A 27,157-nucleotide genomic window follows, 5' to 3' on the forward strand; every position below is an offset into this window, starting at 1 on the left:
TCCATCCCTTCTTCCAACTTACTCTTACTTACTAACTCCCTCCCCGCACGTGCACACCCCGGTCTGGTTTTCTCGGACCTCGGAGTTACTGAGACGGACCAGGATTATTCCACAGATCGTGGGGATCAAAACTATTGACTACTTACTCGACTACTCAGGTTTTATTGTGCTAATTACTTCAGGAAGATTTGTTTTCTTCCCCCTTTTCTGCATTTTCGTCTCGTGAAACACATATCTCCATACTGCCTCCTAACCAACCTTTCAGGTGGTTTTTATTGAGAGGGAGAGGAAGAGGAGAGTGTTTACTAATGGAGCATTCCCCTAAAGAAGGGATAGAATGGAAATAGGTGAAAGATGAAAATATTTCATTTCGTTATTGATTGGCATCGCCTAGGTCCGAGCGAGAAACAAAGGCCAAAGCAGGGGGATCTGAATCAAATCAAGAACAAGCGGTGAAAGGAAAACAGACATGATGACAAGAAAGACAAGAACAGAACATGCTTTCGCAAAACGCCGAATGAAGGCCTACGCCATGCTACGGATCCCGCTCAATGAAGAAACCAACAGAATGAACTAACATGACATGAAAAGAGGTTTTGGTTTTTGATGATAATTGATGCAATCATAGGTTGAGAGGTTGCTCTCGTCCATCCTCGGCTGAAAGCCAAGACGACTATTTCGTCTTCTTCACCTCCTCTACCGCAATGTCCCCGCTCTGAGCGCTGACAGAACCGTCAAGCGAAACCACGTCTTCGTCGGGGTCGATTTCGTTCCGGGCACGTTGACGACCGCGCTCTTGCATCGAGACATGAATCCGACGATTGACTTCTCCGAGATCGTCCTTGGATTTGATGGAGAGGGGCTTAAGAAGCGTGTCATACAAGTGGAAACCGGCGCTTCGGGAGCGGCTCCGGCTGGTTCGGTCTTTGCTGCGGTTGCGACTTTCTGGCTCGCTAGGGGGCATGCTCTTAAGACGGGATTGGTAGGTGTCGTCCTCGGGGTGTTCGTGCGGGATAAGCTTCTCCGATTCGAAGTCAGGGAAGATTTCAGGGGCGAAGGTGTCAATTACGTCGACTACTCGTGCAGAAAGGGCCTGGCGTTCAGCGCGGAGTTTGGCGAGCGAGTTGGCGGATCTTGGGTCGAGGGCCCGCAGAAGAGGAGGTAGGGATTTGAGAACGTCGATACCGATCTCGCCGATACGGAGACCCGCGAATGAGACCGAAATCATGAGACCGAAGAAGAAGATCGAGAAAAGCGCAAGAGGAATAGAATCGGAGATGTAAGTCCTGGCGTTCAGCCACCACGGGACTACAGATGCGTAGTGTCCGTCATGGCGGCAGTAATGGAGCCAGATGGTCACAATTACGGTATACCAGGTATAGAGGGCTGGTGCCAACCCCATGGCGACCAGGATCTTCCAGGTTCCAACGACGTCGCGACCTTCAAGCTTGACAACGGAACCGGCAAGAGCCTTTCGCTGCTTCTTGACCGATACAACCTTGGCGGTCACGAAGACTGGCCAAAAAAGCGCCACCGATGGCAAGGTTCCGATCGCAAGCGTGAGCAGCTCTCCCACACGGTATAACAAGGTACCAAAAACGAGCCACCACGGCCGATGGGTCACGTCACCCCATTCAACCTGATGATCCCGAATTCCGAGGGCTCGAAGACGGCGATTATAGTCGGAGATGGCCTTCTTCAACTGGAGCACTTTAGGTTCATCTTTAAATTGGGTGTAGCCTTTGAGAAGTCGTCGATTCAGTTCGATCACAACGGGCAGAGGGAGCTTCATTCGCAATGGCTTATACAGTCGTCGGGTGGCTTGGATGACCATTAGCGTCTCGTGGTCGGGCGCTTGCTGGGTTACTGCAGTGAGTGCTTCCGTGATTGTTTCCAACAGAGATCCCACGGCGTTCCGCTTCGAGTTTCCACCAGCCTTGAAGGCCTCAATCTGATCCGGGTGAACTTGCACAGGGTTACCGAATTCAACGACGGCACGAGAACGGAATTTGTTCGGATGGAAGTAATTCATGCCGCATGGGATAATGGAGAGACCACAGTTGGGATCCTGCGCGAGGGTTCCGAGGGCGATAATGGCAACACCGGCCTTCAAGGGCAACAAGCTGGGACGATCATGACTTCCGCCCTCCGGGAAGATACCGATACAACCACCTGCGACCAGTTCAGAATACACGGAGGCGAACATCTTGCTCTGATCAATGTGAGGAGCAGCCTTGAACGGGGTACCCTTGCGCAATGGCTCGTAGAGGGGATGGTCCTTCTCGAATTTCTTGAATGGTTTCCGCAGACGAATTTCCTCGGGGCCCAAGATCTCCTCAATAGCCTGTTGTTCCGGACTCGTTTTGCCCACACGCGGGAGAATGATGGCGCCGCCCACCATGAATTGATCGGATGTGAAATCGGTTCCCCTGCCACGGACTAGGGTCGGATCATTGTCAGGATCGGGGAGGTAGATTTCACCCTTGGCGGGTTTGACATGGTCCATCGATCGCACGACGGGAAGAGCGCCCATGCACCCGGCCATGGTGCCGATGTACGGCTCGCGCATGGACTTCTCGGCGATCAAAAACGAGGTTCTGCGACCGGCATAGTGTTTCAAGATGCGCATCAACAGAATGGAATCTACAAACTGATTTGCATGAGGGGCGGCGACAATGATGACAGGGCCGCGTTTGGGAATCCGCCATGCGCCGCGCGAGTAGACCTCGCGGAAGAAGATGTCCAGACAGAGGGTGAAAATCCACACTCCGAGGTCGTACAACCACGGGATCATAAATCTGCGCGCCATGACTGCGTCTGTAATTTCACACTAATGCTAGGTAGTGGTGCACAACAGGGAATAAGGGCGAGGGTAGTAGTAGAAGCCGAAAGGGGAAGGATGATATGAGATGATATGTGTTGTTCTCAACTCATGACAGCGGGGGATCTAATTGCCCAGTGACGTGAGGCAACAGGCGGAGTTTCTTAAGGCGGACAGCAAAAACAACGGTAGCAGAAGCAAAGCGCGTAAAGGGGAACAAAAAAAAGCCGGGGAAGAGGCAGAGCAATAAGAACCGTCCTTTTTTTTATTCGCAGGGGTTCTCCGCCTGAGGGGGGGGGTTGGTTCCCTTGATACGTGGCTCAGGTGCTACCGCAGCTTGCCAGATAAAATGTCGCAGCAATAATCCAGCTTCACCGGCAAAGAAGCTTCGCGAAGAAGCAGAAAATGTTTCAGTAGGAAAAGTAGTGAGCAAAGAATGATGATGTTCGGTGTCCACCCAGACTAGACTAGGCCCTCCTCGGAGAAACCCAAACGGGTCTGAGCTAATCGCTTCAGGAGAGTTACTCCGCCGCAGTATCGCTTGGGTAATGAGGTATACGGCCACCTGTTGGGATCTCAACAGCGCCCAGAACAGTTGGGAATGAGATAGTCAGTTAGTACAGCTGTCTTGATAGGCACTGATTGACCAGGATGTGCAAGATCCTAGAGCTTTGCCAAAGAGGAGTACCAATCAAAGCATCGGGCTTGCTGGTCGATGAATCATGGGATGCGCGCGGGGTTCTCGGACGGGCGCGTGGCGGTCACGTGGTATATCGCCGTTGCGGGTAACCGGACTTGGTCTAGCGTGTTGTTGGCCCATGTTTTACAGTATGGTAACTCTGCTGCGGTAAGTTACCCCGGGAAGTTGGCAGTCTGGATGTATCAGGTCGAGATGAGTTGGGCTCATCATTTCAGGTATAAGGCCTTCGGCATGAAATAGATTCAATTCTCACAGTCACTGCTCCCTGGTAACACAAGAAAAAGCTTGTGGGCGAATGGGGCAAGTACTGTCCCTTGTTAACCATTATAAATGCAATGGACGGCTTCAGTCCCAACTCTCATAGCATGGGTTAACGGAATGCCCACCGCACCGAGCTTCAGATCCGATCGGAACCCGGGGGACGCCTGGAGGGTCGGTTGCCATGACCAAAGATGTCGAGTCCAATTGCCGATAGTCAGACTGATCCTTCCATCAAGTGGTAGAGAAGCGGGAGGTGGGGAATCTCAGGTGGGGAAGAAATGGGGTGTCCCTTGGCGGATTCGAATGGTATTCAAGACGATAGTATCATCACCAACAATATATAGGCAGAGTTGAAGTTCAAAAATTTCAATAAAGTGTAGGTTAAGAGCATTAGGCATGGAAGAATACATGACATATCCCCGCATAGAAGGCCGAATTCTCCGCAATTTTCCCACTCTGATTGGAGTGGGGGATGCAAGGCGCGCGAGTCAGCCGCAAGGACAACAAACAAGTGAATCTAACGTAGTGATACTATAGCCTTTCCCACTTGCTCAGTTTTGCGAAGAGCCAGTATATAAAGGCACAGTTGATTAGAATAGACGAGCTCATAGACAGACACTTAGACTGACCGATAACATGTCGCCCACCAAGGACGAGATCCCCTTCGACGACGATGTGCCCATCTTGATCGTCGGGGCCGGCCCATGTGGCCTACTCCTTGCGTATTTGCTCGCCCAACTTGGAGGTGCGGATACTCAACAAGATAGGGAACTGGTCAACGAGAGAAACGAGTCCGATGCTGGACAAAATCACTGACAGTCTTCTACTTATCTTTTAGTCCGATCTCTGCTGTGTGAACGCTACCCCACCAGACTACAGGCGCCAAAGGCACATGCACTATCGCCCAGAACACTCGAGCTATGTCGGCAATACGGCCTGGATGTGAACGAGATTCGCAGCATCGGAACCAAACGCGGAGAGGCGTTCTGGGTGAATTTCATTACTAGTTTGAGTGGCAGACATGTCGGAAGGCTTCCGTATGAGCGCATGGATCCAGCCGTTCTGGAAAGCACGCCGACGGTATGAGAAATTTATGAAAATCTGGAAAACTGAGATTGATACTTATGTTAGAGATAGATGATTCACAATATCCCACAGCCAGAGTTTGAGGAGCTGGTCGCTAAGCGGTTATCCAAGAACAATTTAGTGGAGATACGCAAGAATCATTCATTCGTCCGGCTTGTTGATGTAAGTTTCAGTGGATCATATTAATAACCTAAAACTTTTGTTGATGATTGATAAAGCGCGGTGATCATGTATTAGCCACTATCGAGGATCGTGCGACAAAGCAAGAGTACACTGTGAAATGCTGCCATCTCGTGGCATGCGATGGAGCAAAAAGTGCGGTTCGGAGATGTTTGGGAATAGAGAGCGAGGGCGAGGACTCTTGTAAGTGGTCAAGACAACACGATCAATGTCTTGAGGCTAACCACTTCTTAGACGAAACCATGATGACAATCCACATCAATGCCAATCTACATCCTGTGGTCAAAGAGCGAGTGGGTATGTTGCACTGGGTGATGGACCCTGAAGTATCTGGATTCATTATCGGATACGATTTGGGAGGGAACCAAGTCTTGATCTGTAATTTTGATGTGAGTTCGCCAGACTTGGGAAGATTGAAGTCCTGCTTGCTTGTTTGCATAAATGAATAGTCCCCAGCTAACTTCTATGTAGGCCGAGAAGCACCCAGTTGAAACGTGGGACGAAGCACTTTGTCGCAAGGTTGTCGACGCAGCTATCGGTACAAAGGTCCCATACGACGTGCTGAGTTACCGACCATGGATCTTGAGCAGGAAAGTCGCACTTTCCTACCGAGCAAATCGTGTATTGCTGTTAGTAGTATTGCACCTCGGTCTCCGCCAGTACGTGCTAACACACTGTTGCACAGAGCCGGAGATGCTGCCCATTCCTTCCCACCTACTGGAGGATTGGGACTGAACAGTGGTCTAGGGGATGTCCATAATCTCGCATACAAGCTCGCAGCTGTGCATCATGGATGGGGTGGTGACAGGCTTTTGGACAGCTATGAAGCTGATCGGCAACCAGTTGCCTGTGATAACGCTGAGCAGAGCGTCAAGAACGGGAAACAGATATTTGGTCTTTTGAAAGCGCTCGGGACTACCGATCCTGACGTTCGAGTTGCGAGACAAAACTTATACCGCAACATTGAAGACTCACATATGATGAAAGAGATCAACAAAGGCATTGAAGGTCAGCGTGAGCACTTTGACAACCTTGGTCTTCATGTGGGCTACGTCTACGGTAACCATAAGCGCCCAGACTGTGCGTCAACATACGAGCCCGTTTGCACTCCTGGAGCCCGCCTTCCGCACGCGTGGATCAATTTGTTGACCCCAGAGCAGATACGGCTTCCCCCAATTGATTGTTCCTATGTATCAGAGTTTCTTCCCGAGGAGCTAAAACTGAAACAATTCTCCACGCTAGATCTGTGTGCCTTTGACGCCTTCACACTCATTGTGGACATTAGATCAGCAGATCACTGGGGTAAAATCCTCGAAGAAGTGAAACGGCAACTCCCCGGCAAGTGTGATGGGCTAAAAATCGAGATGATGACCAGAGGGGCAAACTTTGACCTTCAGCCCGGGGGTGGCGACAAGTGGATGGCGCTGACGAGATTAGCGGAGGGCCAGGCAATTCTAGTCCGTCCCGACCAACATGTCTTAGCGCGATTCGAATATCCGGGGGAATCTAGTGGGGTACTGGGGGAATTGAGGGCGCATTTGGCGTGGGATGAGGGAGCAGGTGGTTCGGGGTAGATGGATCAACGGACAGACGGAGTTATGCAGAGCCGTCGGGATATCCGGGAGGGTGGGCTGATGCACGTCTGAGGGTGAGGGAGGCTGTGGTTTTGGATAGTAGATAATATAATATCACTCTGCAGAGAAGTCTAGTATATCCGACGGATAGAGAATCGATAACCGTTTGCATCGATCGCCCATATGGAAGATGGAGTGAAGAGAGAGACCGGCAATGGCAAGGCAAAGTGTGGAGGAAAGCAGCATCGGATAAGAAAACAGCCGCTCTCCACCACCCACGGTGGGGATTTGTGTGGAGAAAGCGTGGGGAGTGACGCCACAGGGAAAAGAATCCCAAGAAGTACGGAAAGTAGATGCCGATCGCAGTCTCACTACACGTTCAGCTATAATAACTACGCGTCGCTGCCTGCTTCCTATTACCCCTCCCCCTCATTGTCTCTCTTTTCTCATTCTCCCCGTTCTCTCCTCCCTGCAACACTGGCTGCCTCCCTCTCTGCCTTGTTGCAATCCGCCCATCATGTCCCACTCCGCCGCTGAACTGCAAAAGCCCACGGGCGAGTACCGTCAGTACTTGCCCGACCTGAGTTTGAAGCGCTTCCAGGTGATGCGCAATCAGGATGCCCATGAATACGCCCATGATTTCAAGACACTGAAGAACCCTCCGTGGCTGCATGCGCTGTACATGCACTGGGTTGATCTGCTGCAGGAACCCTTCAAGGGTGTGACCACTGATGGTGTGTTCTTTTCCCCCGATGAACTCACCCCGCACCGCCATTTTGAACGGCCAATGCTAATCAATTCTTGAAGGAAACGTTCGCCCTGGCTTGTTTACGCTCCAAGATGAAGGTGTGCCTGTTGGCGACATCGTTGAATCCGTCCAGAATGTCCTGTCCCTTGCCGACGACAAGCAGCGCCAGGCGCTGTCCTACCACATTGACTCCCCCGAATGGCGGACCTGGTCAAACCCCGAATTTCTTCTAGCTCACAAGGGTCTGCGCCTCGACGAGATTGACAACAAGCTGCGCGATGCCATCATGAACGTCCTGAAGACCTCCCTGTCGCCTGAGGGCTACGACAAGGCAGTCAAGGCGATGCGCATCAACCACTTCCTCGGCGAACTCGTGGAATCTCCCAAGGTGATGAACGAGTTCTCCTACAACTTTGTCCTTTTCGGTCGTCCCTCGACCACTCGGCCATGGGGCTGGTCCTTCTATGGCCACCACCTTTGCCTCAACATTTTCCTGTACAAGAACCAGATTGTCGCCTCCCCGTGGTTCACCGGCGCCGAGCCCAATGAGATTGACGATGGCCCGTACTCGGGTACCCGTATCATGCAGGTCGAAGAAGAGCTTGGCCTCCGCCTGATGCAATCCTTGACCCCTGACCTTCAGCAAAAGGCCCGCGTATTCGCAGAGATGCACGATCCCGCCATGCCCCCGGGCCGCTGGAACCGCGATGACCAGCGCCACCTGTGCGGAGCTTACCGGGACAACCGTGTCGTCCCTAACGAGGGTATCACCGTCGACGGATTCACGGAGGAACAGAAGAAATACATGTACGGCATCTTCGAGCAATACCTGTTGTACCTCCCTGCTCGGGCCCGTCAGATGAAGCTGGACCAGATTCGCCAATATGAGTCGGAGACTTACTTCTGCTGGATTGGTGGCTATGGCGACAGCGACCCCTTCTACTACCGCCTCCAGAGCCCCGTGGTTCTGATCGAATTCGACCACCACTCCGGTGTCTTCCTCAACAACGAGGAGCCGAAGAAGTTCCACATCCACACTTTGTTGCGTACGCCGAATGCCGGAGATTACGGTCAGGCTCTGCGTGCCCAGATTCCCGCCGTGGAGGGACTTAATGGGAAGGAGATCGTGTGGGAGAAGTCCGCTCTGTGATGCCGGACACGTGTCAATATATGATGATGTTATGTGAATAGAGTGTTATATAGCGTACATACATATGGAATCCATGATATCCTCCAGGATGGCTATGAAGCTGTGGCTATCCTGACAAACCACTTCTTGAGCAGTAAAATCTAGATAATCTGCCTCAGGCGCAAAGCTCTTCCGAAGAAGCAACTCGGACCAATGGATCAATTGTATATCCGGTATCCATCGGCATGGCCATTAAAAGGACAATAGCCGATGTCGGATCTCGTAAAGGAGCCGGATCAGGGGAGGAATGGAACGGTTCAGGAGGTTAGTAGTCTTTTCTTCTTATAGTGACGGGCTTATCCCGCACGGTCCTCACTCACCCTGTCTATCTTAGCGTGTAGGTGCTTTGTAGCTATTTAGTATTGGAAAGACGTGAAGTAACAGCCTCCGCCTGACTATGTGATGATGCGAGATGGGGGCAGTTAGTGCCTGAATCGAAACAGTTGAAACATCGCCTGTTGCTTTCTGGTTCAAGGTGGTGATGTTGTTGGCCTTAAGAGATAACCCATCGTATAAGGACCTGGCAGGATAAGGCATCTACTGTAAATTGCACTTCATTAGGCTTTACAAGCATGAGTAGAAGCATGATTAAAGTAATTTACGGTATATATTTCATGATTTTCCTAGGCATATATTCGACTCGTTAAATTTTTGGGTATCGGTGGACTTGGATGGGGGATAATTTGATTGTGTGTATATCATCACGGGTATAGGAGGTATTACTACTAGCTTCACTTAGTGGCTACACTACTTACCTGGTGGGTCTATAGCAGTTCTGGGATAGCCAATTGCTTATTTTTCTGCTGCTTGCGAGAGAAAAACAAGCTGATTGACATGATACTAATATAATAGCACTATATAATTGGTATATTTGTTGTCGCCCGTAGTACTAGTAAGTTGTATGTGAATCGTTTCTGAAGGGGTTACCTAATAGTCTCCAAGCTAGAAGTATGTGGTGCCTCATACTAAGTAGGAATACTACCAGTTTACTGCAGTGCTCTGCTTTATCACACTCAAGTCTATTAGATGGTCTATCCGGAGATATCCTCTTCCGGCACCTAGAGACGACATCAATAATATCCGGCATTAATGCAGAAGTTGCAAGGATGTCCCGTAACGTGACCAGCGCCAACTCCCGAAAGCGACATCTTGCTTTATCATGCCCGCTAAACCGTAAATCCTCCTTAAACCGGATCTTCTTCGAGAAATGCAAGCAAGCAGGCAAGCAGGCATCACTCCTCTCGGTGCCGAGTTGGACCATGTAGTGGCTGACCCTGCTGCTCTAGTGGCCTGTCACTCGTTTCCATATCTGGCTGCCTCGTCAATTATGCACCAGTCGGGCAATCCTGGGGGTTCAGATACGCATCTGTTTTCTTGAGAGAGTGCTCCACTTACTATTCCCGTCAGTTCTGGCCTTCCAGAAACGGTAGTCATAGACAATGAGCTTCGCTTGCAACATTCACCGCTTGATGTACCTTGTACGCAATTATCCCGACATAGAATGGGACCTTCATGATGGCGCTGCGGTTCGGGATCCCCCAAACTCAATCGGCGGTGGCACACTCGGTGACGCCGATGACTTCAAAGACTTTCCAAACACCAGCTGGACTACGACAGGGATGTGGTGGCTGAGTGTTGAGCGGACGCGTGTATGCTGCATCTCCTGACAGATCCACTTCGTTTACGAGAGAGCTTTCATTGTTCCTGTGGGAATCCAAGCCCCGCAGCATACGAGTGGGCAAGACAAAGGCAATTGCGCTGCAGACAGGATTGCTATGCCCAGCTGAAGTCCCACTCTCCATCGGGATGAACATAGACCATTGAAATTTATGCATCAGGCCATGTTGTTGGCAGTGATTGTCATTCTCCTAGTCCGGGCCCTTGCACGGAAACTCATTGATAGGTGAAAAGGGTGTGGAGGGAGATACCATGATTGGGCGCGGCAGACGGTATGCTGATTTCTTCCTTGACTTCATCTGTGATGATGAAGGCTTTCGCACATTATCCTCCTGTCATCCTCGTGGACCGGATTGTTTACCCGCCGCCCGGATTTGGATACCGATTCGATGACATGACACGTCGACATAAAACACCAAATGCTCTTTCGCAAATCAGTTTGCGAATATAGTAGTATTTGCCTGTCGGAAAGGGCCGCCCCATCGAGCCGTGTCGGGCATGGCGCCATCCACCCAGGACCTATGAGGGCTGCAGGTGATACTGGGAGCTGACGAGTCCTCGACGGATTGACCTCACTGGAGAAAGTAAAGATAACCGCCAGAGAGGAGCATCAGTAAGGCAGCGCCAAATGAGGAGGAGAGATCGAGTTCTCACCAGCAGCGGCTCGACCCGCTGGTCGGCTCCAACCGCCTGGCGGATCTGGCTTCTGGGCGCTTCGATCCGAAAAGTTCCCCCATCCCACTGCACTTTTTCCTCGCTAATGGCTCATGCTCGCTCTCATGGCTTCGAAAGCGGCTCGGACTATAGTTCTCGAGGGACAGGAGATGGTATCGCGTTGGGGAGGCTAATACGAATATAATTTGAAGCCTCCGATGTCGCCCCCGTGGTATAAACTTGTCGTCCCTCTCTATGGGCTCTTGCATCATTTGCCTCCCATACTACTGTTCCATCCTTCTTTCCTTCTTGAACCATTCTTCCGTTCCCTCTAGCTATCCTTAAAACCTCCTGCTGACCCCACTTTAAACGGGTAGCGGGCTACAGAATCTTTCTAGAAAAGATGGGCGAACTCCAGCACTATCCGGCCGATACACCCAACGTGCCTTTCGCACAACGTCCGATCATCATTTTGGGTGCGGGCATTATTGGCTGTGCCGCCGCGCGACAACTTCTACAAAACGGCTTTCCAGTCATCTTGGTCGCTGAATATCTACCTGGGGATCAGGATTTCCGATATGCATCCGCCTGGGCTGGAGCCGCATGGCATCCTGCGGGCGGAATCAGTCCGGAATGGAGATATCTTCAAGCGATCAGCCATCGTCAGTTGCTGAAAATGGCACAAGAAGAACCCGAATCTGGAGTCAGCATTGTCGATGCCCTGGAGTATGTCGAACGACCTCCTGCTGAAAACTCATCGGCATGGGGTAGGACTTTGGCTGCCAAGGTAAGACAGCTTGCATGAGCAGCAATAGACACCGATCAGAAGTTGACATGAGACCTAGTGGCGTGACCTGCAACCGGGTGAATATCCATCAGAATTCAGTTGTGGATGGTCGTACGAGACTCTCGTCACCGATCCCACCCTTCACATGCCGTATCTGGCCAAGAAGATCACCGCTCTAGGCGGCCAGTTCATTCGCAAGCGGGTAGAGTCTCTTGAAGACCTCTACGGCATGTTCCCCGAGTCCAGTATCTTCATAAATGCCAGCGGAATCGGAAGTCAAACCCTCAAGGACGTCCAAGATGACTTGTGCTTCCCGGAACGGGGGCAGAACGTGTTCTACAAGACGAAAAACTGTCGCACCATGTACTTCCGGAACGGCCAAGAGTACACCTACGTTATTCCTCGACCCATGTCTCATGGCGTCATCCTAGGGGGAGTAAAGCAAGCTGACAACCTGTAAGGCCTGATCACGAACACCTTAGTACTTCAACCCTGGGGAGACACCGAATACTAACCCTATTACCACAGATCCTCCGAACCAGACATGGAAATCGCCCGAGATGAAATCGCACGCGCACACCGTCTCGCTCCCGAGATCGTTCCTGAGCATCCACCCGAAGACACCCTCAGCTACATTGTCGGTATCCGACCCTCGAGGAAGGGTGGCTTCCGCTTAGACTCCGAGCAGCAGGGGAACCGGTACATCCTCTCGGCGTATGGATTCGGTGGAGGCGGCTATGCCTTCTCGTACGGAGTGGCAGATGCATTGTGCAAGATGGTGGAAAAGGCGGAGCGAGAGAATGTGATCTGAGCCTCATGGTTGAGGCTAATGATACCATCATGGGAAAGAATGCTGGCCATTCAGCCCCGTGAATGTGACGTTGTCGTTCACGTGTAGTAGATTAATTAATCAGTGTTGAGAAGTCTCGTTGCAGAGCTATTGGCTTTAAGATCACTAATACATTGCAATAAAGTATTCACGACCTAAAGTGAAGGGTCATCACCAAAGCACAATCAACCATCTATACCAAAGCCCGTTCATGCCTCAGGCAATAATACACACATACATGTGGTACTTGTACCGAAATAACCAATACTGACAAAACACCCCTCCTTCAACGCTGACAAATCTACTCCCTTGCCAAGTAACGTTAGATCACTCTATCTGCGTCCTCTGATTGGAGAATCATCCTTCAAGATCCAGGGAACCAGTAATTAAGCGTGTCAGCAGGGTGCATTAGCGTCTGCCCTGCGCTTGGTCGGTCTCCGGACGGTGGAGATCGTATCTCCGGGGGAGTTGCAATGGTTCAGAGTGCTAGTGGTGATGTAAGTACTGTTGCTGTTGGTAGTTAGATTGAGTGCTTATGCATGCGCTTATTATGTGAGCATGCATACATATGTATCTTTATTAGTTGTACTTACTACTTCAGTTGCTGTATGGGGAAGATATAGCATAAAGATCATCATTTATGCATGTGTTCAATAATCCACTAACAAGTGTACCTAACTCGACAAGCTCAAGCTTAAGATTTCAAAGATGATCGTAAACCATTATATTTCAATCCATTCATCACATCATCACTACTGACATACATCACACTACACACCTGCATCCCTACAAATACCTTATAATCATCTTCTCCCCCCTCTTCTGCCTCCACCGATTCGTACTCTTCAACAGCTCCGGACACCCTCTCAACACCCACGGCCACTTCCTCAAAAACTGCTCCGTGACCTCCCAATTCGCCGGATCCGACGGCTCTCCCCACACCAGCAGACTACACGTATCCGACGCATTATCCCAGAACCCCATCACATCATGACAAAGTTCATCATCATCAAACCGATCGATCATCAAGCACAAATTATCCCGGAGACGCGGCAACGGAAAAAAATCCAACCACGGATGATGCGGCACCTGCATCTGGATCTTTGTCGGACGCAGACTCACAGGCAATTTCTTTTCCTCAATAGCCTCCGGAGGTAAGGTGTTGAAGAGGGAGAGGGCATCGTCGTCATCACACCAGGTGGTTTGATTGCCGAAGCCGAGGACGGTCATGTTGGTCATGAAGGCGCGGAAGACGTTCAGTTTGCTCAGCGTGAGGAGGTGGTCGGCCGATGGGGAGCCGCGGAAGTAGCTTTCGTAGGCGACCCGGGCGAAGTGCTCGAATATCCGCCGGATGTTTTCCGGTTTGGAGGCTTCGCTGGTTAGGGTTCGGCGGGTGAGGGTCTGGGAGGGGTTGGAGTCTGAGGAGGGGGAGGGGGAGGAGGAGGAGGATGGTGGTGATGATGAGCTGCCTTGCTCAATCTTAATGTTGGTGCCTAGTGATGGCGGTGGTGGTGGGTGGGATGAGGATGAACGTATGGCCAGGGCATTATTGCCGCTGCGTTCGGCTTGTTTCCGTTTCCCTGGGATTATGTAGTTAGTTGAGGTTGGATCATAGATGAGTAAACGGTGTGGAATGCTCTCACGGTATGCTCGTTGGTTCAGCCGGTTCTGTCGTCGCCGGCGTTCCTGGCGGTCGCAGAGACCAGCCCAGTCATCTTCAGGGTCCACTTGAGCGGTAGAAGCAGCAGCAGCAGCAGTAACAGCGGGGGTCACCACGGGGAGTGGCGGTGGTGAGGAAGACCGCGTGGCTTTCTCCGTGCTGATGTCTTGATTAGTCGGCGACCGTAGCAAGTCCGATCCCATGTGAGTGTGTCTGAATTGGATGGATTCCTGTATTGAGAAGCAAGAGATGATGATAATGACGACGGGGAGAGATGGTCAGAGAGGGAATGCCGCTATAACGGAGTAGGAAAAGGCAAGTCGAAATCCCGTGAGAAGAGCAGGTCCGCCAGAGCTTTTTAAAGTCCAGCGCCGCGACGGTTTCGAATGGGTTTCAAGAACACTAACCGGAAGGGTAGTAGTGGCTGTTCATCATACGTTGGGTATGGTTTTGTAAATACTCGGAATACGATACACTCTTGAAGTCCTCCTCTATAAGCCCACAAAAGTAGTACATTCATTCTGTGTCGCTGATAACCTAATTAGAATGTTGCTGTGGAAGAGGTATCCTCAGCAGTCAGTAGATGATGCCCTTCCTTCCTATACATATCGATTAGTATACACAAAAGCCACCCAAACGCTAACTATGCTGAATAACAAAAGCTAAGAGCCTCGAGATCCTGTCTCTTCTCTCTTGATGACTCGCTCTAGATGTGCTCGCTCTCCGCTGTTCTCCACCAGATTTCGAAACACACCTCCCTCAATTTCGAGCAACTCCTGCGGTGTGCCGAACTCCACGGCCTTTCCGGCGTCCATCACAAGGATTCGATCAAAATCCGCCACGGTGCTAAGTCGGTGCGCAATGACAAGAAGCGAGGTAGCATTGCGTCCAAATTCTTCTCGAATGGACCGCTGGATCAAGGCCTCAGTCTCCATATCCACTGCTGAGGTAGCCTCGTCCAAAATCATGATTTTTGGTTGGGACACTATGGCTCGCGCAAGGCAAAGTAATTGCCGTTGGCCTTGGGAGAGATTGAGCCCTCCCTGGGAGACGACTGATGACAATGACGCGAAAAAGTTGCTTGTTTTGACCGGTTCCGTACTCGAGTTCGCTGATGACGGCAATGTGCCGCTGTCGCTCAGTGGCTCGCTACTCGAGTGCGATGCCAGGGTCAATGTATCCTCGAATGAGACAAGATGTACCCGTTCTAGAGCGTTGTAGAGTTCCAGATCACTATACTCGATGAATGGATCTAGATTGGACCGCAGTGTCCCCGAAAAGAGCACCGGGTCTTGAGGAATGATCGCAAGACGGCTGCGCAATGCTTCCAGCTTGATTTGCGAAATATCCAGCCCATCAATCAGTACGCGCCCCTGTCGGGCTTCGAGGAAGCGGAACAATGCCAGGGTTAGCGATGATTTTCCAGCTCCGGTACGTCCGACGACGCCCACACGTTGGTTATTCTCCATCGTGAAGCTAAGCCCGTCAATCACCGGAGGCAGGTCGGGGGCGTAGCCGACAGCCAGATCCTCAACTTCGACCTTTCCACGCGTGGGCCATGCCGCTGGCGGGTTATGGCCCCCTTGCTCCTCGAGCTCAATGTTGCAGTACTCCAACACCCGCTCCGTAGCATTCATGTCTGTCTCCACATTTGCATAGAAGCGTAGGCCCATCGACACGGCATAATTATATTGTAGAGCAAATGTCATGGCGAAGCCTGCCAGTGCCGGAGAGATGCTAGGAACGTACACTACCAGGGCTGCTGTCATCCCGGCCAGCACGGCTCCCGCGATACTCATCCGAAACGATAGCCATCGATCCAGAAGCCAGAGATACCACGCCGCCTGAGCATGACGATCGATGCGATCGTACATGTCTTTCATATAGATTTCTGCTTTATTAAAAGCTCGAATCGTGGTCAGACCGGAAAGGCTGGACCCAAATCGTTCCAGGACAGGACTCTTAGCGGTACTTTCCAGTCGTTTGATCTCACGCATTCCCGTAAGGTAGATCTTGGAGAGTCGAAAGCAGAGTACGAGGAGGATACAGGCAAGTACCAACAGTATTGGGGATACTAACACTCCTGCTGCTAGTATACTAGTCAGCTCCAAAGCCTTGAACACGAAGTGCCCGATATCATAACCGAGCCTCCAGTCAAGGATGTACATGTCAGATGTGAATCGGTTAAGGATCCGGCCGAGGGGCACCGTATCTAGCCACCGCAGCGGTGAGCGCAATACAGCTGCTAAAAGGTCATCGAAGAGTCGCTGTGAAGACTCCAGAGAAGCGAGGGCAAGGGCCAAAGTCCTTAGAGTTCCAATAATACATGCGGCCACCGAAAAGCAGACATATATGCTGAGATAGAACATGGAATCCTTGTCGACAAAATATCTGTTGGCAGCAACTGTTCGGGATTGGGAGGCACCATATAAATAGGTTGGTTGCGATGAGGATGTGGACGAGTCTGTCCAGACGCTTATCCACCAAGACTAAGACTGGTCAATAGTGATCCTTGACTGGGAAGACCTGGGCACTTACTCTTCCGACTAAAAGCGCCATAAATGCAACATAAGCCAGAAACGTTATCATCCACCAACGTAGGCATTTTCCCTTGGTCATATATGTCGTGTATACTTGCATGGACACGGCTCCTTTCTCGCGCTTTTCGTCTTCGGTGAACTTCCTTGGGGGCTCAGTGACACTTGTTGCTACTGAGAAGCCTGACTCGGTAGAGACGCGCTTCATCGGTGTCATCGGTGACACAGGCTCTTCGTCTACTACATCAGACTTGCGACCATTTGATGACTTGGCAGATTCGCCCAACAAGTCTATTAAGTTCTGAGTGGCTGCCAATTCATCTACTGTCCCAGCATGAATCGTGAGCCCGTCCGACAGGATAACACAGTAGTCGGTCCGAGACAGACACAACCCAAGGTGATGGGTGACAAGGATCCTGGTCCTGCCTTGTCCTAACTTGCCGATAAGAGCATGCTCATACACGTGGCGCCCAGTCTCAGCGTCAAGTGCACTGAATATATCATCCATAACCAAGATTCCGGCACGGGAATAGAGAGCACGCGCAAATGAAATGCGCCAGCGCTGACCACCGCTCAAATTAATTCCATTTGCACCAATGTCGGTCCGATCGGCATCTGGAAACATTGCGATATCTTTCTTCAGGCCTGCGGCGTATATGACTTTGCGGTATCGATAGCGATCGTACGGAAGGCCGAAAAGGATATTGTCCTTTATAGTGGCGTTCTCCAGCCAGGGGTTCTGAGCGACATATGCGATAGCCGAGTCAATGATCCAGTTGTGGCGAGTGGCCCGCTGATCATATGTCCTGTTTATGGAAGGAGCATGAGGTACTGCCACGGTCCCAGACAAGACATCACATTCCCCAAGGATCGAGGCTAACAGGAGGCTCTTCCCCGAGCCAGTTTTCCCAGATATCACACTAAGGCCCTTGGGAGGGAATTGCAAGGTGAGGTCTCGGAGCAGAAAGCGCTGGTCAAACTCTACCCCTTCTTCCCCAGGCCATGCGATCGTTGCATTGTGGAAGGAAATCTTGTCGACGGCGGACGTATGGAGAGACTTTTCAGACGAGTCCAGATATCGTTCAATGCGATCCGCGCTAATTTTAGCCTCCATTCCCTTCGAGAGTAAATCAGGCAAGCTTGCCATGGCCGATTCTAAGGAGCCGAATATGGAAAGGGTCGTAAACGCAACGGAGGCAGATAGCTCCCCCCGAGTCAGAGTATATACTGTCAATGAGACGGCAGACAGCATCAGAGGTCCCATAATCCACACAGACACCATGCCAATAGTATACAGGGAGGTTTGCCAGAGATGCCCTAATTCGGCGCGGCGCTTCTCCTTAATGCGGTCCTGCCATTGCTGCTCCAATGCTGCAAACTTGATTTGGCGGATTCCATGAAGAACCTCTCCCACGGCTCCCATTCGTTTGTCGCTTGCCTTCATGTATTCTTCTTGTGCCGTGGAGTAGTTCTTCGTCAAATAGGCGTTCATAGGAGCCACCAGAAGAGCAGTTGCGACACCGGCCAATAGGCTCGGCCATCCTATAAGATGAACTAAGAAGACACCTCCTATAAGCAGTCGAATGACAGATGAGGGAATCAAGTAGCTGAACATGACAAAATCTGCAATGCGTTTCGAGTCAACCGAGGCAAGATTGATAGGACTTTGGCTGACGACATCCTGCTGCATTTTGTCTGCATCGTGGTCATCCCCCTCCTTTTCCTCTAGCGATACAAGCTGCTTGATGTCCTTACACCTCATTGACTTGGCAAACACGAGCGCTGAAAGGCCTTCATAAATGGGGATCCAAAGCTTTGCATATATAATCCACCAAAGCCACGATTCGATGCTGGACGAGAGAATAAGAACTGTTCCCAGCCCGAACACCCAGGCCCATGCCTCATTAGCATCCTTTGGATTCAGGTCAGGGTTGGAATAGCGATTCTCGAGTGATGTCAATATCCCATACATTGCTGCTTGGGGGCCGAAACTCAGCACACAGATAATCATGCTAAGCGATGACTGAAGGATGAGTGAGTTTTGGTGTGCCACCACGAGGGACCTCCAGAGTGCTCGCGAACCACGCATACGATCTAGGTGTGTATGAAGAGTTTCCGAACGTGTATTAAACGGCATCTTGGGGAGATCGTCGATCTCCAGACCTTCATTGGCGACCGCATGGTTCAATAGATTGTCGACCCAGCTGAAGGTGAGCCGTTCCATAGCACTCACGGTACGCTCTCGGTCGACAATCTGGCCATCATGGTACACGTCCGGGCGTCGGGGAAGTAGAAGACAGAGGGTAGCCCTGAAGCAGGATATCCCGAATTGGCTTATTGTCAATCCCATCGACACGGTATCTAGGCGGTACCCAGTGTTCCAGACCAAACCAATCTCGAAGCAGGGGATAATGGCGGCGAGTAAGCTAGCCCCGAATCCATATACTCCTAGCATGTACCGCTTGGTGGGTGCTGGCTCAATGAAGAAACCAGTCGCTTGTACGCATAGGATACCCTATAATTGAACCGTCTGTTAGAAACTAAGCCAGAATAAATATGCAGCTGTCGGACTTACCCAGCTACCCATTTGTAGACCAAAGGGAACAATCATGACATGTTGGCCCTTTGTTATGGATATGACAACCTGTGTCAATGATATCCCAAGCCCAGTGACTGATAGAATGATTATGCCGAGTCTCTGCCAAAGATCTGAAAAACTTTTCAATGCCTCATCGCTAGCCTCCCCATCCTTATCCTCATAGCCAGGTCTGTCGAAAGCATGTGCTCCAGGCAAATGGATCGGGGGTGTCTCTTTGACATGCAGGAATCGTCGGATTATGCCGAGTAGTGCAGGGACAGTACAGCCTGAAATGAGTAGAACGCCTAAAGCGCCTGTAGCAATAGACGCCATGTCCTGGTTTGATGCCATCCTACATGGAGGCTGAACCGCATCCGCTGCTGTAGACTGGAGAATTGATAGTGTCGAAATAAGTTGAAGATGCTGAAAGCCTAACTCGGCATTAGTTCTGAGAGATGTTTTGCTCCCACGCGTAACTGTAGAGCCTGCATTCCACCTGCATTCTTATTGCGTTCCTTGCATCAAGGGGGAGCGGCCACGATCGCGTATCAACACCACGGGTGAGAAAGATACAGAAGGGCAGCTCCTACTTATAATACGCCTAATGACTGTATTCTTCACAGGTTAGTGTGGCATTACTGCGATAAGATACGGATATTATTGGAATATTCAGTAGTATCCAGGAGTACAGTGTAACAGTCGACCAATCCATCTGACCACAGTGAGGATGAGTCGGTCATTCTCTGACCGATATCGCATGATTGCTAGAAGCTTTGGTGTGACCCTGGCGGAGATGAGAAGTCTGATCGCAAAGACGGCAATAATTTGATAATAGCCGGTGTGTTGAGGATGAAGCATACTAATAAGCTTTGTATAGATGGTCCACCCAATTCGGTAAGGTGCACGAAGTATTTGGCCGAGTGGCCGCATTGCATTAACATTCTGCCGCTACAATGAGCGGTCAGAAGGGCGGTAAAGAAAAACGGATGCTCTCGCAGGGCAAACTCAATGGGCATGCAGTGCAGCTTCGGGATCGGCAAAACCTGAAAGTGACTGCGCTAGTCCTGTCTAGGGTAGCTCTCTGGAGGCCAGCAAGTCACGGGGAGCACCCGCTATTATTCAGCGGGGCCGAGATGCTGATTTGCTGACAATCCATGGCCGTACATTGGGCGGCGCGGAGTCGCTGTCCAACTCCGGCCCCGACTTCGCTGCGGAGGACCCCGGCCCATTTTTGCTACTGGAGTCACTCTCCTCGGTCTAGTCTACTTAATCTCTTCCTCTTGTTGTGGTCAAGGGTTCTGTCTGAAGGTCTCTGTGTCTGAACGCATTCACCCCGCCGCTGCACCCTCCCTGTCCCATTGTCTCGCGATCCACGCGCACCAGGACGGCAATGCTTCTTTCCCAAACCCGGGGGCGTATGCCCTCCGCTCTCCGGAGCATCGCCAAGCGCACTCTGCAGAACAGGTATGGATAACGGCCTAGAACATGAGCTTCGTGCTCCAAATTGCTTCAGAATACGGGCTGATATTAGTTTTACTCATCCAGTCGCCCTCTGTCTACCACTCTGCCCAAGCACCAGAACGGCAACGATGACGAATATACTGGTCTCAACAAGGTCTCCCGCCACATTACCCAGCCCATTTCCCAGGGTGCTTCCCAGGCCATGCTGTATGCCGCAGGCCTCACTGAGGCGGACATGAACAAGGCTCAGGTCGGCATTTCTTCTGTCTGGTACAATGGCAATCCCTGCAACATGCATCTGCTCGATCTTAACAACCGTGTCCGCGAGGGTGTCCAGAAGGCCGGTTTGGTCGGTTTCCAGTTCAACACCGTCGGTGTTAGCGATGCTATCAGTATGGGTACCAAGGGAATGCGATTCTCTCTCCAGAGTCGTGATCTGATCGCCGACTCTATCGAGACCGTTATGGGTGGTCAATGGTATGACGCTAACATCAGCATTCCCGGCTGTGACAAGAACATGCCTGGTGTGTTGATGGCAATGGGACGAGTGAACCGCCCCAGTTTGATGGTCTACGGTGGAACCATCAAGCCTGGTTGCGCCTCCATGCAGGGCAACGCCGACATTGATATCGTCTCCGCCTTCCAGGCCTATGGTCAGTTCATCAGTAAGGAAATCACCGAGCCCCAGAGATTCGACATTATCCGCAACGCCTGCCCTGGAGGTGGTGCTTGCGGTGGTATGTACACTGCCAATACCATGGCCACTGCTATCGAAGTCATGGGCATGACCCTTCCTGGATCCTCTTCCAACCCCGCCGAGTCTGACGCTAAGTACCTTGAATGTCTTGCGGCTGGTGAGGCCATCAAGACCCTGCTCAAGGAGGACATTCGTCCTTCGGACATCCTGACTCGCCAGGCTTTCGAGAACGCCATGGTCTTGGTCAACATCACTGGTGGCTCCACCAACGCCGTTCTTCACTTGATTGCCATTGCGGACTCTGTTGGTATCAAGCTCGACATTGAAGACTTCCAGTCCGTCTCGGATCGCATTCCTTTCCTGGCGGACCTTAAGCCTTCCGGCAAGTACGTCATGGCTGACCTTCACAAGATCGGTGGTACCCCCTCCCTGCTCAAGTTCTTGCTGAAGGAAGGTCTCATCGATGGCTCTGGCATGACTGTCACTGGTCAGACCCTGGCCAAGAACTTGGAGAATGTGCCGGACTTCCCTGAGGATCAGAAGATCATCCGTCCCCTGTCCAACCCCATCAAGGAGACTGGCCACATCCAGATCTTGAGGGGTTCTCTGGCCCCGGGTGGCAGTGTCGGCAAGATCACTGGTAAGGAAGGAACCGTCTTCACTGGAAAGGCTCGCGTCTTTGACGACGAGGATGATTTCATTGCTGCTCTCGAGCGCAACGAGATCAAGAAGGAGGAGAAGACTGTCGTTGTCATCCGCTACACTGGTCCTAAGGGAGGACCTGGCATGCCCGGTAAGTCGCTACAGCAAAACTTTCCCCTATCACTGCGCACGTGTGTCGGTAAAGCTAATTAAAGTGTGACGAGTAGAAATGCTGAAGCCCTCTTCCGCCCTGATGGGTGCCGGTCTCGGACAGTCCTGCGCTTTGATCACCGATGGCCGTTTCTCTGGTGGTTCTCACGGTTTCTTGATCGGACACATTGTTCCCGAAGCCGCCGTCGGTGGCCCCATTGGCTTGGTTAAGGATGGTGATGTCATCACCATTGACGCCGAGAAGCGTGTTCTGGACCTTGATGTTGAGGAGACCGAGCTCGCGCAAAGAAGAAAGCAGTGGGAAGCCGACAGGGCTGCTGGCAAGCTCCCTCCCACCGGCCTGACCCTGAGAGGTACTCTCGGCAAGTACGCTAGGTACGTAATACTCTTTTAATTGGCATAGCATCTGTTTATAAGATGCATATCCGTGACTCATATCTGAACACGATGCTAACATCACTCTATAGAACCGTCAAGGATGCAAGCCACGGCTGTATCACCGACTCTCTCGAATAAACGGAATGGCATATGTGATTATATGTCCTTCTTTGCGTTTATATATCTCTTCGAAAGTAACATGTGTCTTATATCAATTTCTTTTTCCTTTTCAGCTACTCTATCTGGGATGATTTTGGGTCGTTTTGAGTCTGGGACCGCACGTGGCTACTGTTTTGTATAGGCGAATTGAAACGAACCAAAAGTGCTGCTTGTTATTACCTCACTATATGGTCTCGTGTATTTACTGAAGATCAAATACAGCAAATAATATTGTTAAGAAATTATGCACTCATGAACGGCGAGAGAGGGCATTTACTCCGCACCCCATGTCCGTTCCATGGATCGTACCGGGATGCACGTGGGCCGTGTATCACATGACTGTCGCTTAGTGTTTGCAAAGTTTGTAAATTTTTCTTATCGGCGTCTACTTTCTATCGAGGGGCGTCGCGTTTCTTCTCGGCTCAAACCCAACCTCGTCGGACTCACATCTTTCCAGGCCCAATTCGGAGTCTATCATAATCATGGCACCTGCTCCGATCGCATCTTCGAGCGACGATATCGCGACTGTTCTCCAACTAGTTACGCCACCTCAGATTGCCCCGCACCGCTCCCACGACCCCTCCAACAATCAAAAGCGGAGTGATCCCTTCCAGTTCGGCTCCCGCTACCTGGAAGAAGGAGACGATGTCTTCGAGTTCAACGCCTGGGACCATGTAGAGCCCGACGACGAATTTAAAGCCTTTGCAGAAGTCCAATATTCTAAGCAGCGCGAAACCCCGGTTTCCGATTTCGACAGAAACCGTTTTAATGCCGATCCTGCCAAATGGTGGAACCTTTTCTACAAGAACAACACATCCAACTTTTTCAAGAACCGAAAGTGGCTCCGCCAGGAGTTCCCTGTCCTTGCGGATGTGACTCAGCCTACTGCAGGAAAGAAGGTGGTGCTGGAGGTCGGTGCAGGTGCCGGAAATACCGCCTTCCCATTGCTGGAGAACAACGAGAACGAGGAGCTCATGGTTCATGCTTGTGATTTCTCCAAGACCGCTGTCAAAGTCATGCGCGAAAGCCCACACTACAACCCCAAGCATATCACAGCTGACGTGTGGGATGTCACGGCGGAGCCGGATGAGAACAGCAATGGACTTCCCCCGGGCCTTACTGAGGAGTCGGTCGATGTCGTCGTTCTCATCTTTATCTTCTCTGCCTTGGCTCCGGAGCAGTGGAACCAGGCTCTTCGCAATGTGTATCGCGTCTTGAAACCCGGCGGACATGTCTTGTTCCGCGATTACGGAAGGGGCGACCTGGCACAGGTTCGATTCAAGAAGAATCGGTACATGGGCGAGAACTTCTACGTTCGTGGTGATGGAACACGGGTGTACTTTTTTGATCGTGATGAGCTGGAGAAGATGTGGGGCCAATGGACTCCGGAGAAGGGCCTGCCCACGGCACCTGCGACAGGAGAGGAAATCGAGGTCAAGGAGGAACAGAACCCTACCGACACCAAGGGTGTCTTTGACATCGAGAAGCTAGGTGTCGATTACCGGTTGATCGTTAACCGCCAGCGCAAGTTGAAGATGTACCGCTGCTGGATTCAGGGCCATTTCCTCAAGCGTGATACCACTGCCGCCGTCGATATCCCGAAGAACGAATCGTGAGATTCTTTTGGCTCTTCCGGAATAACCTAGTACATGGCTCTGGGGCCCGGTCGAAGTCGCAGGACGATCACTAATAGTGGCGTCGGCATCGAACAAGCGACTGTTGTCCAATCCACATGCAAACAGCCAGCTTCCTTTCCATGCCACATAACTATCACATGAAGACTCGGGGGGCTTTTCTTTCGTTCGGACGAAGCTTCAGACTCATTCGACGCTCGAATGTACTCTCACAGATCACATGGAACGGACAAGGCTTAGGGCAGTTGGTCACGCGCACAGCCAGTTCGTTGCGACATTTTGCCAATATCGCAATCGACTTTTGGTGAAATAGAAGACAGTCATTTGGCGCAAGCGCTCTCATATTGGCAATGAACGCATGAGTGAGTTTCTGATCCTCGAGGGAGGATCTGATGATACCCATGACGATAGATAGAGACTAGACTAGATCACATTTGGTTGCATTCTTGCATTCTTAGGGCAAAATTCACCTGGATCATCAATCCAATTCATCGCATTCATTTCCCGGGCTCATTCATTGGGCGGATCTTGGGAACCTTGTTCTATCCTAAGTATCACAAGCTTGAGTAAAATGACCCTATCGACATTCCCGACGGCTCATGGTACGTAGGTGAGGTTTATGCTTGTCTCCTCATAGTCCGAAGAAACAGATTCAGGGGGGTATCTCAAGATAATCTCCGTGAATAGATCCCGTAAGGCGATGTCTGACCAAACGTGACCCATGCATACTCCGGCATGAGCAGGAACCGCAGGTTGAAATTACCTTGCTTCCGACCAAGGGACAATTGGCCATACCCAGGAGCTCAGGACAAACAGGGATCAAACAAACTTCGAGCGGATGTTTTCAGCGACCACGCGGACATGCCACAGAACCGGAAGGGGTCTTGTGTCGATTGGTATGTGAGATTCCTCATTCCTGCACTCGTCACCCTCCCATTTGCAACAAGGCCACATACACAGCTACTGCCGGCCCATGTTTCGGGTCAGCTCGGTCTTAATTTGCCTTCATGGCTAACGAAGGATTCAATTGTTTTTGTCTGACAATGATATAAAGCACTCGGTCATGTTATATGCTTCAGCAGCGCCCCTATGGCAGGTGATACGGTCTGCTGAAGTCCCCAGCCTAGCCCAAACGCCAGCATCAGCCTCAGCAGTCGTTGATCCTGCCCTATTCCGTCGCTCATTCGCCTTGCCTATTGCATCGGAGGGCCCTGTTGGAGTCTTGCACCTATCAGGGAAAACGTGCGCACTGCACCCACTCGTTCCGGCTGGGGTCTAGAAATCTGGACGGTCCCAGGCAGATCGGTGCCTGGGCAAAACCTTGATAAAAATAGCTTGTTCGATCTTGCGTTAGACAGCCAATTGTATACTCACTGGAGACACTTGATGATTCAGTCTGTGACGTACGTGCACCTACACACTCCGTCGATGGATTATGTGTCCCCGTGGGCACGCGGAGATCGGGGACATCAGTCGAGAAACTTGCCTAATCTAGTGACAAGCAGAAAAGTCAAAGTCATCCGCATGCGACTTGCAGATCATCTAGAGGGATATAATAAAGTCGTGCGTTTATGACCTTGCAGGAAACGACCCGCCTCCTCCTGCCTTCTTTATTATCGATACCCTCTGCCACTAGCGTCGTACATCACACTTCACAATCCATTCTCCTCTCATTCATCATGAAGTTCACAAATTATCTCTTGACGACTGCAACGCTCGCAAGCAGTGTCCTAGCGGCTCCTGCTCCCCGCACCGGTTTGGAGGACAGACTCCGTGCCCGGTCATTGCAGCGTCAATCACATCCTCTGGCACCTATTCCACTTGACACATCCACCAAAGAGAATTCCAGACTCCTCGAAGCCGACGAGAATACCACCCATGTTACATACAGCAGTAACTGGGCGGGCGCAGTGCGCGAGCAACCACCTCCGCAAGGCACGTATTCTGCCGTGTCGGCAACCTTTCGTGTACCAGAACCCACGGCGCAAGGGGGGAGCGGAACGCAGGCTGGGTCGGCCTGGGTCGGGATAGATGGCGACACATACAGCAACGCCATTCTGCAGACAGGAGTCGACTTCTACGTGGAGAACGGGCAGACGTACAACGATGCCTGGTATGAGTGGTACCCAGACTATGCATATGACTTCGACCTAGATGTAAGCACAGGGGACACGATCGTCGCCAAGGTGGAAGCCATCTCGCCAAGTCAAGGTGTAGCCACTATTGAGAACATATCGACGGGGAAGAAGGCCACGCAGACGATCAGAGCCCCAGCTGCGACAGCTACCCTTGCCGGCCAGAATGCCGACTGGATCGTGGAGGATTTCCAGTCTGGCGACTCAATGGTCGATCTGGCTGGTTTTGGCGAGATCAGCTTCTGGGGCGTGCAAGCACAAGGAGGAGGGTCTACATGGGGTGTAGATGATGCGACTATTGTCGAACTGAAGCAGGGCAACGAAGTGTTGACAGACGTGGAGGTGCAAAGTGATTCGGCCTTTACGGTGAAATATACGAGCTGATGTGATGGTATATGGTCGCACATTCTCATTCTTCGATTATCTTTTTCTCCTTTTGGCCGGTGACATAATTTCTGGTTGATTTCGAAAATCCCTTGATGTATTTCGGTAGTAGTAGTTTTAAGGTTGATACATCCAGCATGCGGGCTCGGCTATTGGGAGGAACCAAGAAGGCTATATGGCCCTCGGGTATTAGCCGCATTCTAGGATCGCATGCC

The 27,157-nt window shown here is 51.3% G+C and overlaps 10 protein-coding genes across 10 annotated transcripts; 7 read left to right on the forward strand and 3 right to left on the reverse strand.

Moving 5' to 3' along the window:
* Positions 1 to 56: 56 nt before the first annotated feature.
* Positions 57 to 3,284, reverse strand: BDQ94DRAFT_135641 (putative glycerol-3-phosphate acyltransferase Sct1). Its single transcript, XM_026764714.1, has one exon. The coding sequence runs from the start codon at positions 2,807 to 2,809 to the stop codon at positions 674 to 676; it is 2,136 nt and encodes a 711-aa protein (XP_026631111.1). The 5' UTR covers positions 2,810 to 3,284; the 3' UTR covers positions 57 to 673.
* Positions 3,285 to 3,610: 326 nt separating this feature from the next.
* Positions 3,611 to 4,395, forward strand: BDQ94DRAFT_135642 (uncharacterized protein). Its single transcript, XM_026764715.1, has one exon. The coding sequence runs from the start codon at positions 3,852 to 3,854 to the stop codon at positions 4,134 to 4,136; it is 285 nt and encodes a 94-aa protein (XP_026631112.1). The 5' UTR covers positions 3,611 to 3,851; the 3' UTR covers positions 4,137 to 4,395.
* A 23-nt stretch (positions 4,396 to 4,418) lies between these two features.
* BDQ94DRAFT_181461 (FAD binding domain-containing protein) lies at positions 4,419 to 6,622 on the forward strand (the record flags this gene model as incomplete). Its single annotated transcript, XM_026773890.1, has 7 exons — positions 4,419 to 4,527; positions 4,621 to 4,862; positions 4,920 to 5,030; positions 5,087 to 5,231; positions 5,283 to 5,437; positions 5,520 to 5,677; positions 5,734 to 6,622. 7 exons carry the CDS (start codon positions 4,419 to 4,421, stop codon positions 6,620 to 6,622), a joined length of 1,809 nt encoding a protein of 602 aa, XP_026631113.1.
* A 328-nt stretch (positions 6,623 to 6,950) lies between these two features.
* BDQ94DRAFT_135644 (DUF3500 domain-containing protein) lies at positions 6,951 to 8,640 on the forward strand. The gene is made up of 2 exons (XM_026764716.1): positions 6,951 to 7,356; positions 7,430 to 8,640. Exons 1-2 carry the CDS (start codon positions 7,140 to 7,142, stop codon positions 8,518 to 8,520), a joined length of 1,308 nt encoding a protein of 435 aa, XP_026631114.1. The 5' UTR covers positions 6,951 to 7,139; the 3' UTR covers positions 8,521 to 8,640.
* Positions 8,641 to 11,006: 2,366 nt separating this feature from the next.
* BDQ94DRAFT_135646 (FAD-dependent oxidoreductase) lies at positions 11,007 to 12,689 on the forward strand. Its single transcript, XM_026764717.1, has 3 exons — positions 11,007 to 11,677; positions 11,736 to 12,133; positions 12,206 to 12,689. Exons 1-3 carry the CDS (start codon positions 11,294 to 11,296, stop codon positions 12,486 to 12,488), a joined length of 1,065 nt encoding a protein of 354 aa, XP_026631115.1. The 5' UTR covers positions 11,007 to 11,293; the 3' UTR covers positions 12,489 to 12,689.
* A 452-nt stretch (positions 12,690 to 13,141) lies between these two features.
* Positions 13,142 to 14,507, reverse strand: BDQ94DRAFT_135648 (DUF3425 domain-containing protein). Its single transcript, XM_026764718.1, has 2 exons — positions 14,150 to 14,507; positions 13,142 to 14,086 (listed from the first exon to the last, which is right to left on the reverse strand). The coding sequence occupies exons 1-2, from the start codon at positions 14,367 to 14,369 to the stop codon at positions 13,293 to 13,295; spliced, it is 1,014 nt and encodes a 337-aa protein (XP_026631116.1). The 5' UTR covers positions 14,370 to 14,507; the 3' UTR covers positions 13,142 to 13,292.
* A 238-nt stretch (positions 14,508 to 14,745) lies between these two features.
* On the reverse strand, positions 14,746 to 19,632 carry BDQ94DRAFT_181462 (putative ABC bile acid transporter; the record flags this gene model as incomplete). The annotated part of the gene is made up of 3 exons (XM_026773891.1): positions 14,746 to 16,655; positions 16,705 to 19,218; positions 19,279 to 19,632. 3 exons carry the CDS (start codon positions 19,630 to 19,632, stop codon positions 14,829 to 14,831), a joined length of 4,695 nt encoding a protein of 1,564 aa, XP_026631117.1. The 3' UTR covers positions 14,746 to 14,828.
* Positions 19,633 to 20,527: 895 nt separating this feature from the next.
* On the forward strand, positions 20,528 to 23,028 carry ilv3 (dihydroxy-acid dehydratase ILV3). Its single transcript, XM_026764719.1, has 4 exons — positions 20,528 to 20,745; positions 20,827 to 22,232; positions 22,309 to 22,627; positions 22,720 to 23,028. Exons 1-4 carry the CDS (start codon positions 20,672 to 20,674, stop codon positions 22,766 to 22,768), a joined length of 1,848 nt encoding a protein of 615 aa, XP_026631118.1. The 5' UTR covers positions 20,528 to 20,671; the 3' UTR covers positions 22,769 to 23,028.
* A 165-nt stretch (positions 23,029 to 23,193) lies between these two features.
* On the forward strand, positions 23,194 to 24,919 carry BDQ94DRAFT_135651 (tRNA(Thr) (cytosine(32)-N(3))-methyltransferase). Its single transcript, XM_026764720.1, has one exon. It carries the CDS (start codon positions 23,272 to 23,274, stop codon positions 24,403 to 24,405), a length of 1,134 nt encoding a protein of 377 aa, XP_026631119.1. The 5' UTR covers positions 23,194 to 23,271; the 3' UTR covers positions 24,406 to 24,919.
* Positions 24,920 to 25,994: 1,075 nt separating this feature from the next.
* BDQ94DRAFT_181467 (A4/G1 family peptidase) lies at positions 25,995 to 27,047 on the forward strand (the record flags this gene model as incomplete). Its single annotated transcript, XM_026773892.1, has 1 exon — positions 25,995 to 27,047. The coding sequence occupies one exon, from the start codon at positions 25,995 to 25,997 to the stop codon at positions 26,940 to 26,942; it is 948 nt and encodes a 315-aa protein (XP_026631120.1). The 3' UTR covers positions 26,943 to 27,047.
* Between the last annotated feature and the right edge of the window lie 110 nt (positions 27,048 to 27,157).

Source organism: Aspergillus welwitschiae (assembly GCF_003344945.1).
Source record: "Aspergillus welwitschiae strain CBS 139.54b unplaced genomic scaffold BDQ94scaffold_3, whole genome shotgun sequence".
NCBI classification, from domain to species: Eukaryota; Fungi; Ascomycota; class Eurotiomycetes; order Eurotiales; family Aspergillaceae; genus Aspergillus; species Aspergillus welwitschiae.

Excerpts from the sequence above, each read along its gene's own strand:
- BDQ94DRAFT_135646 (XM_026764717.1), top strand. The coding sequence starts at position 11,294 with ATGGGCGAACTCCAGCACTATCCGGCCGATACACCCAACGTGCCTTTC. Across the intron at positions 11,678-11,735 it reads GTAGGACTTTGGCTGCCAAG|TGGCGTGACCTGCAACCGGG; the intron begins GTAAGACAGCTT and ends CATGAGACCTAG. Across the intron at positions 12,134-12,205 it reads GTAAAGCAAGCTGACAACCT|ATCCTCCGAACCAGACATGG; the intron begins GTAAGGCCTGAT and ends CTATTACCACAG.
- BDQ94DRAFT_135644 (XM_026764716.1), top strand. The coding sequence starts at position 7,140 with ATGTCCCACTCCGCCGCTGAACTGCAAAAGCCCACGGGCGAGTACCGT. Across the intron at positions 7,357-7,429 it reads CAAGGGTGTGACCACTGATG|GAAACGTTCGCCCTGGCTTG; the intron begins GTGTGTTCTTTT and ends CAATTCTTGAAG.
- BDQ94DRAFT_135642 (XM_026764715.1), top strand. The coding sequence starts at position 3,852 with ATGCAATGGACGGCTTCAGTCCCAACTCTCATAGCATGGGTTAACGGA.
- ilv3 (XM_026764719.1), top strand. The coding sequence starts at position 20,672 with ATGCTTCTTTCCCAAACCCGGGGGCGTATGCCCTCCGCTCTCCGGAGC. Across the intron at positions 20,746-20,826 it reads AAGCGCACTCTGCAGAACAG|TCGCCCTCTGTCTACCACTC; the intron begins GTATGGATAACG and ends TTACTCATCCAG. Across the intron at positions 22,628-22,719 it reads ACTCTCGGCAAGTACGCTAG|AACCGTCAAGGATGCAAGCC; the intron begins GTACGTAATACT and ends ATCACTCTATAG.
- BDQ94DRAFT_135641 (XM_026764714.1), bottom strand. The coding sequence starts at position 2,809 with ATGGCGCGCAGATTTATGATCCCGTGGTTGTACGACCTCGGAGTGTGG.
- BDQ94DRAFT_135648 (XM_026764718.1), bottom strand. The coding sequence starts at position 14,369 with ATGGGATCGGACTTGCTACGGTCGCCGACTAATCAAGACATCAGCACG. Across the intron at positions 14,087-14,149 it reads GCTGAACCAACGAGCATACC|GGAAACGGAAACAAGCCGAA; the intron begins GTGAGAGCATTC and ends ACATAATCCCAG.
- BDQ94DRAFT_135651 (XM_026764720.1), top strand. The coding sequence starts at position 23,272 with ATGGCACCTGCTCCGATCGCATCTTCGAGCGACGATATCGCGACTGTT.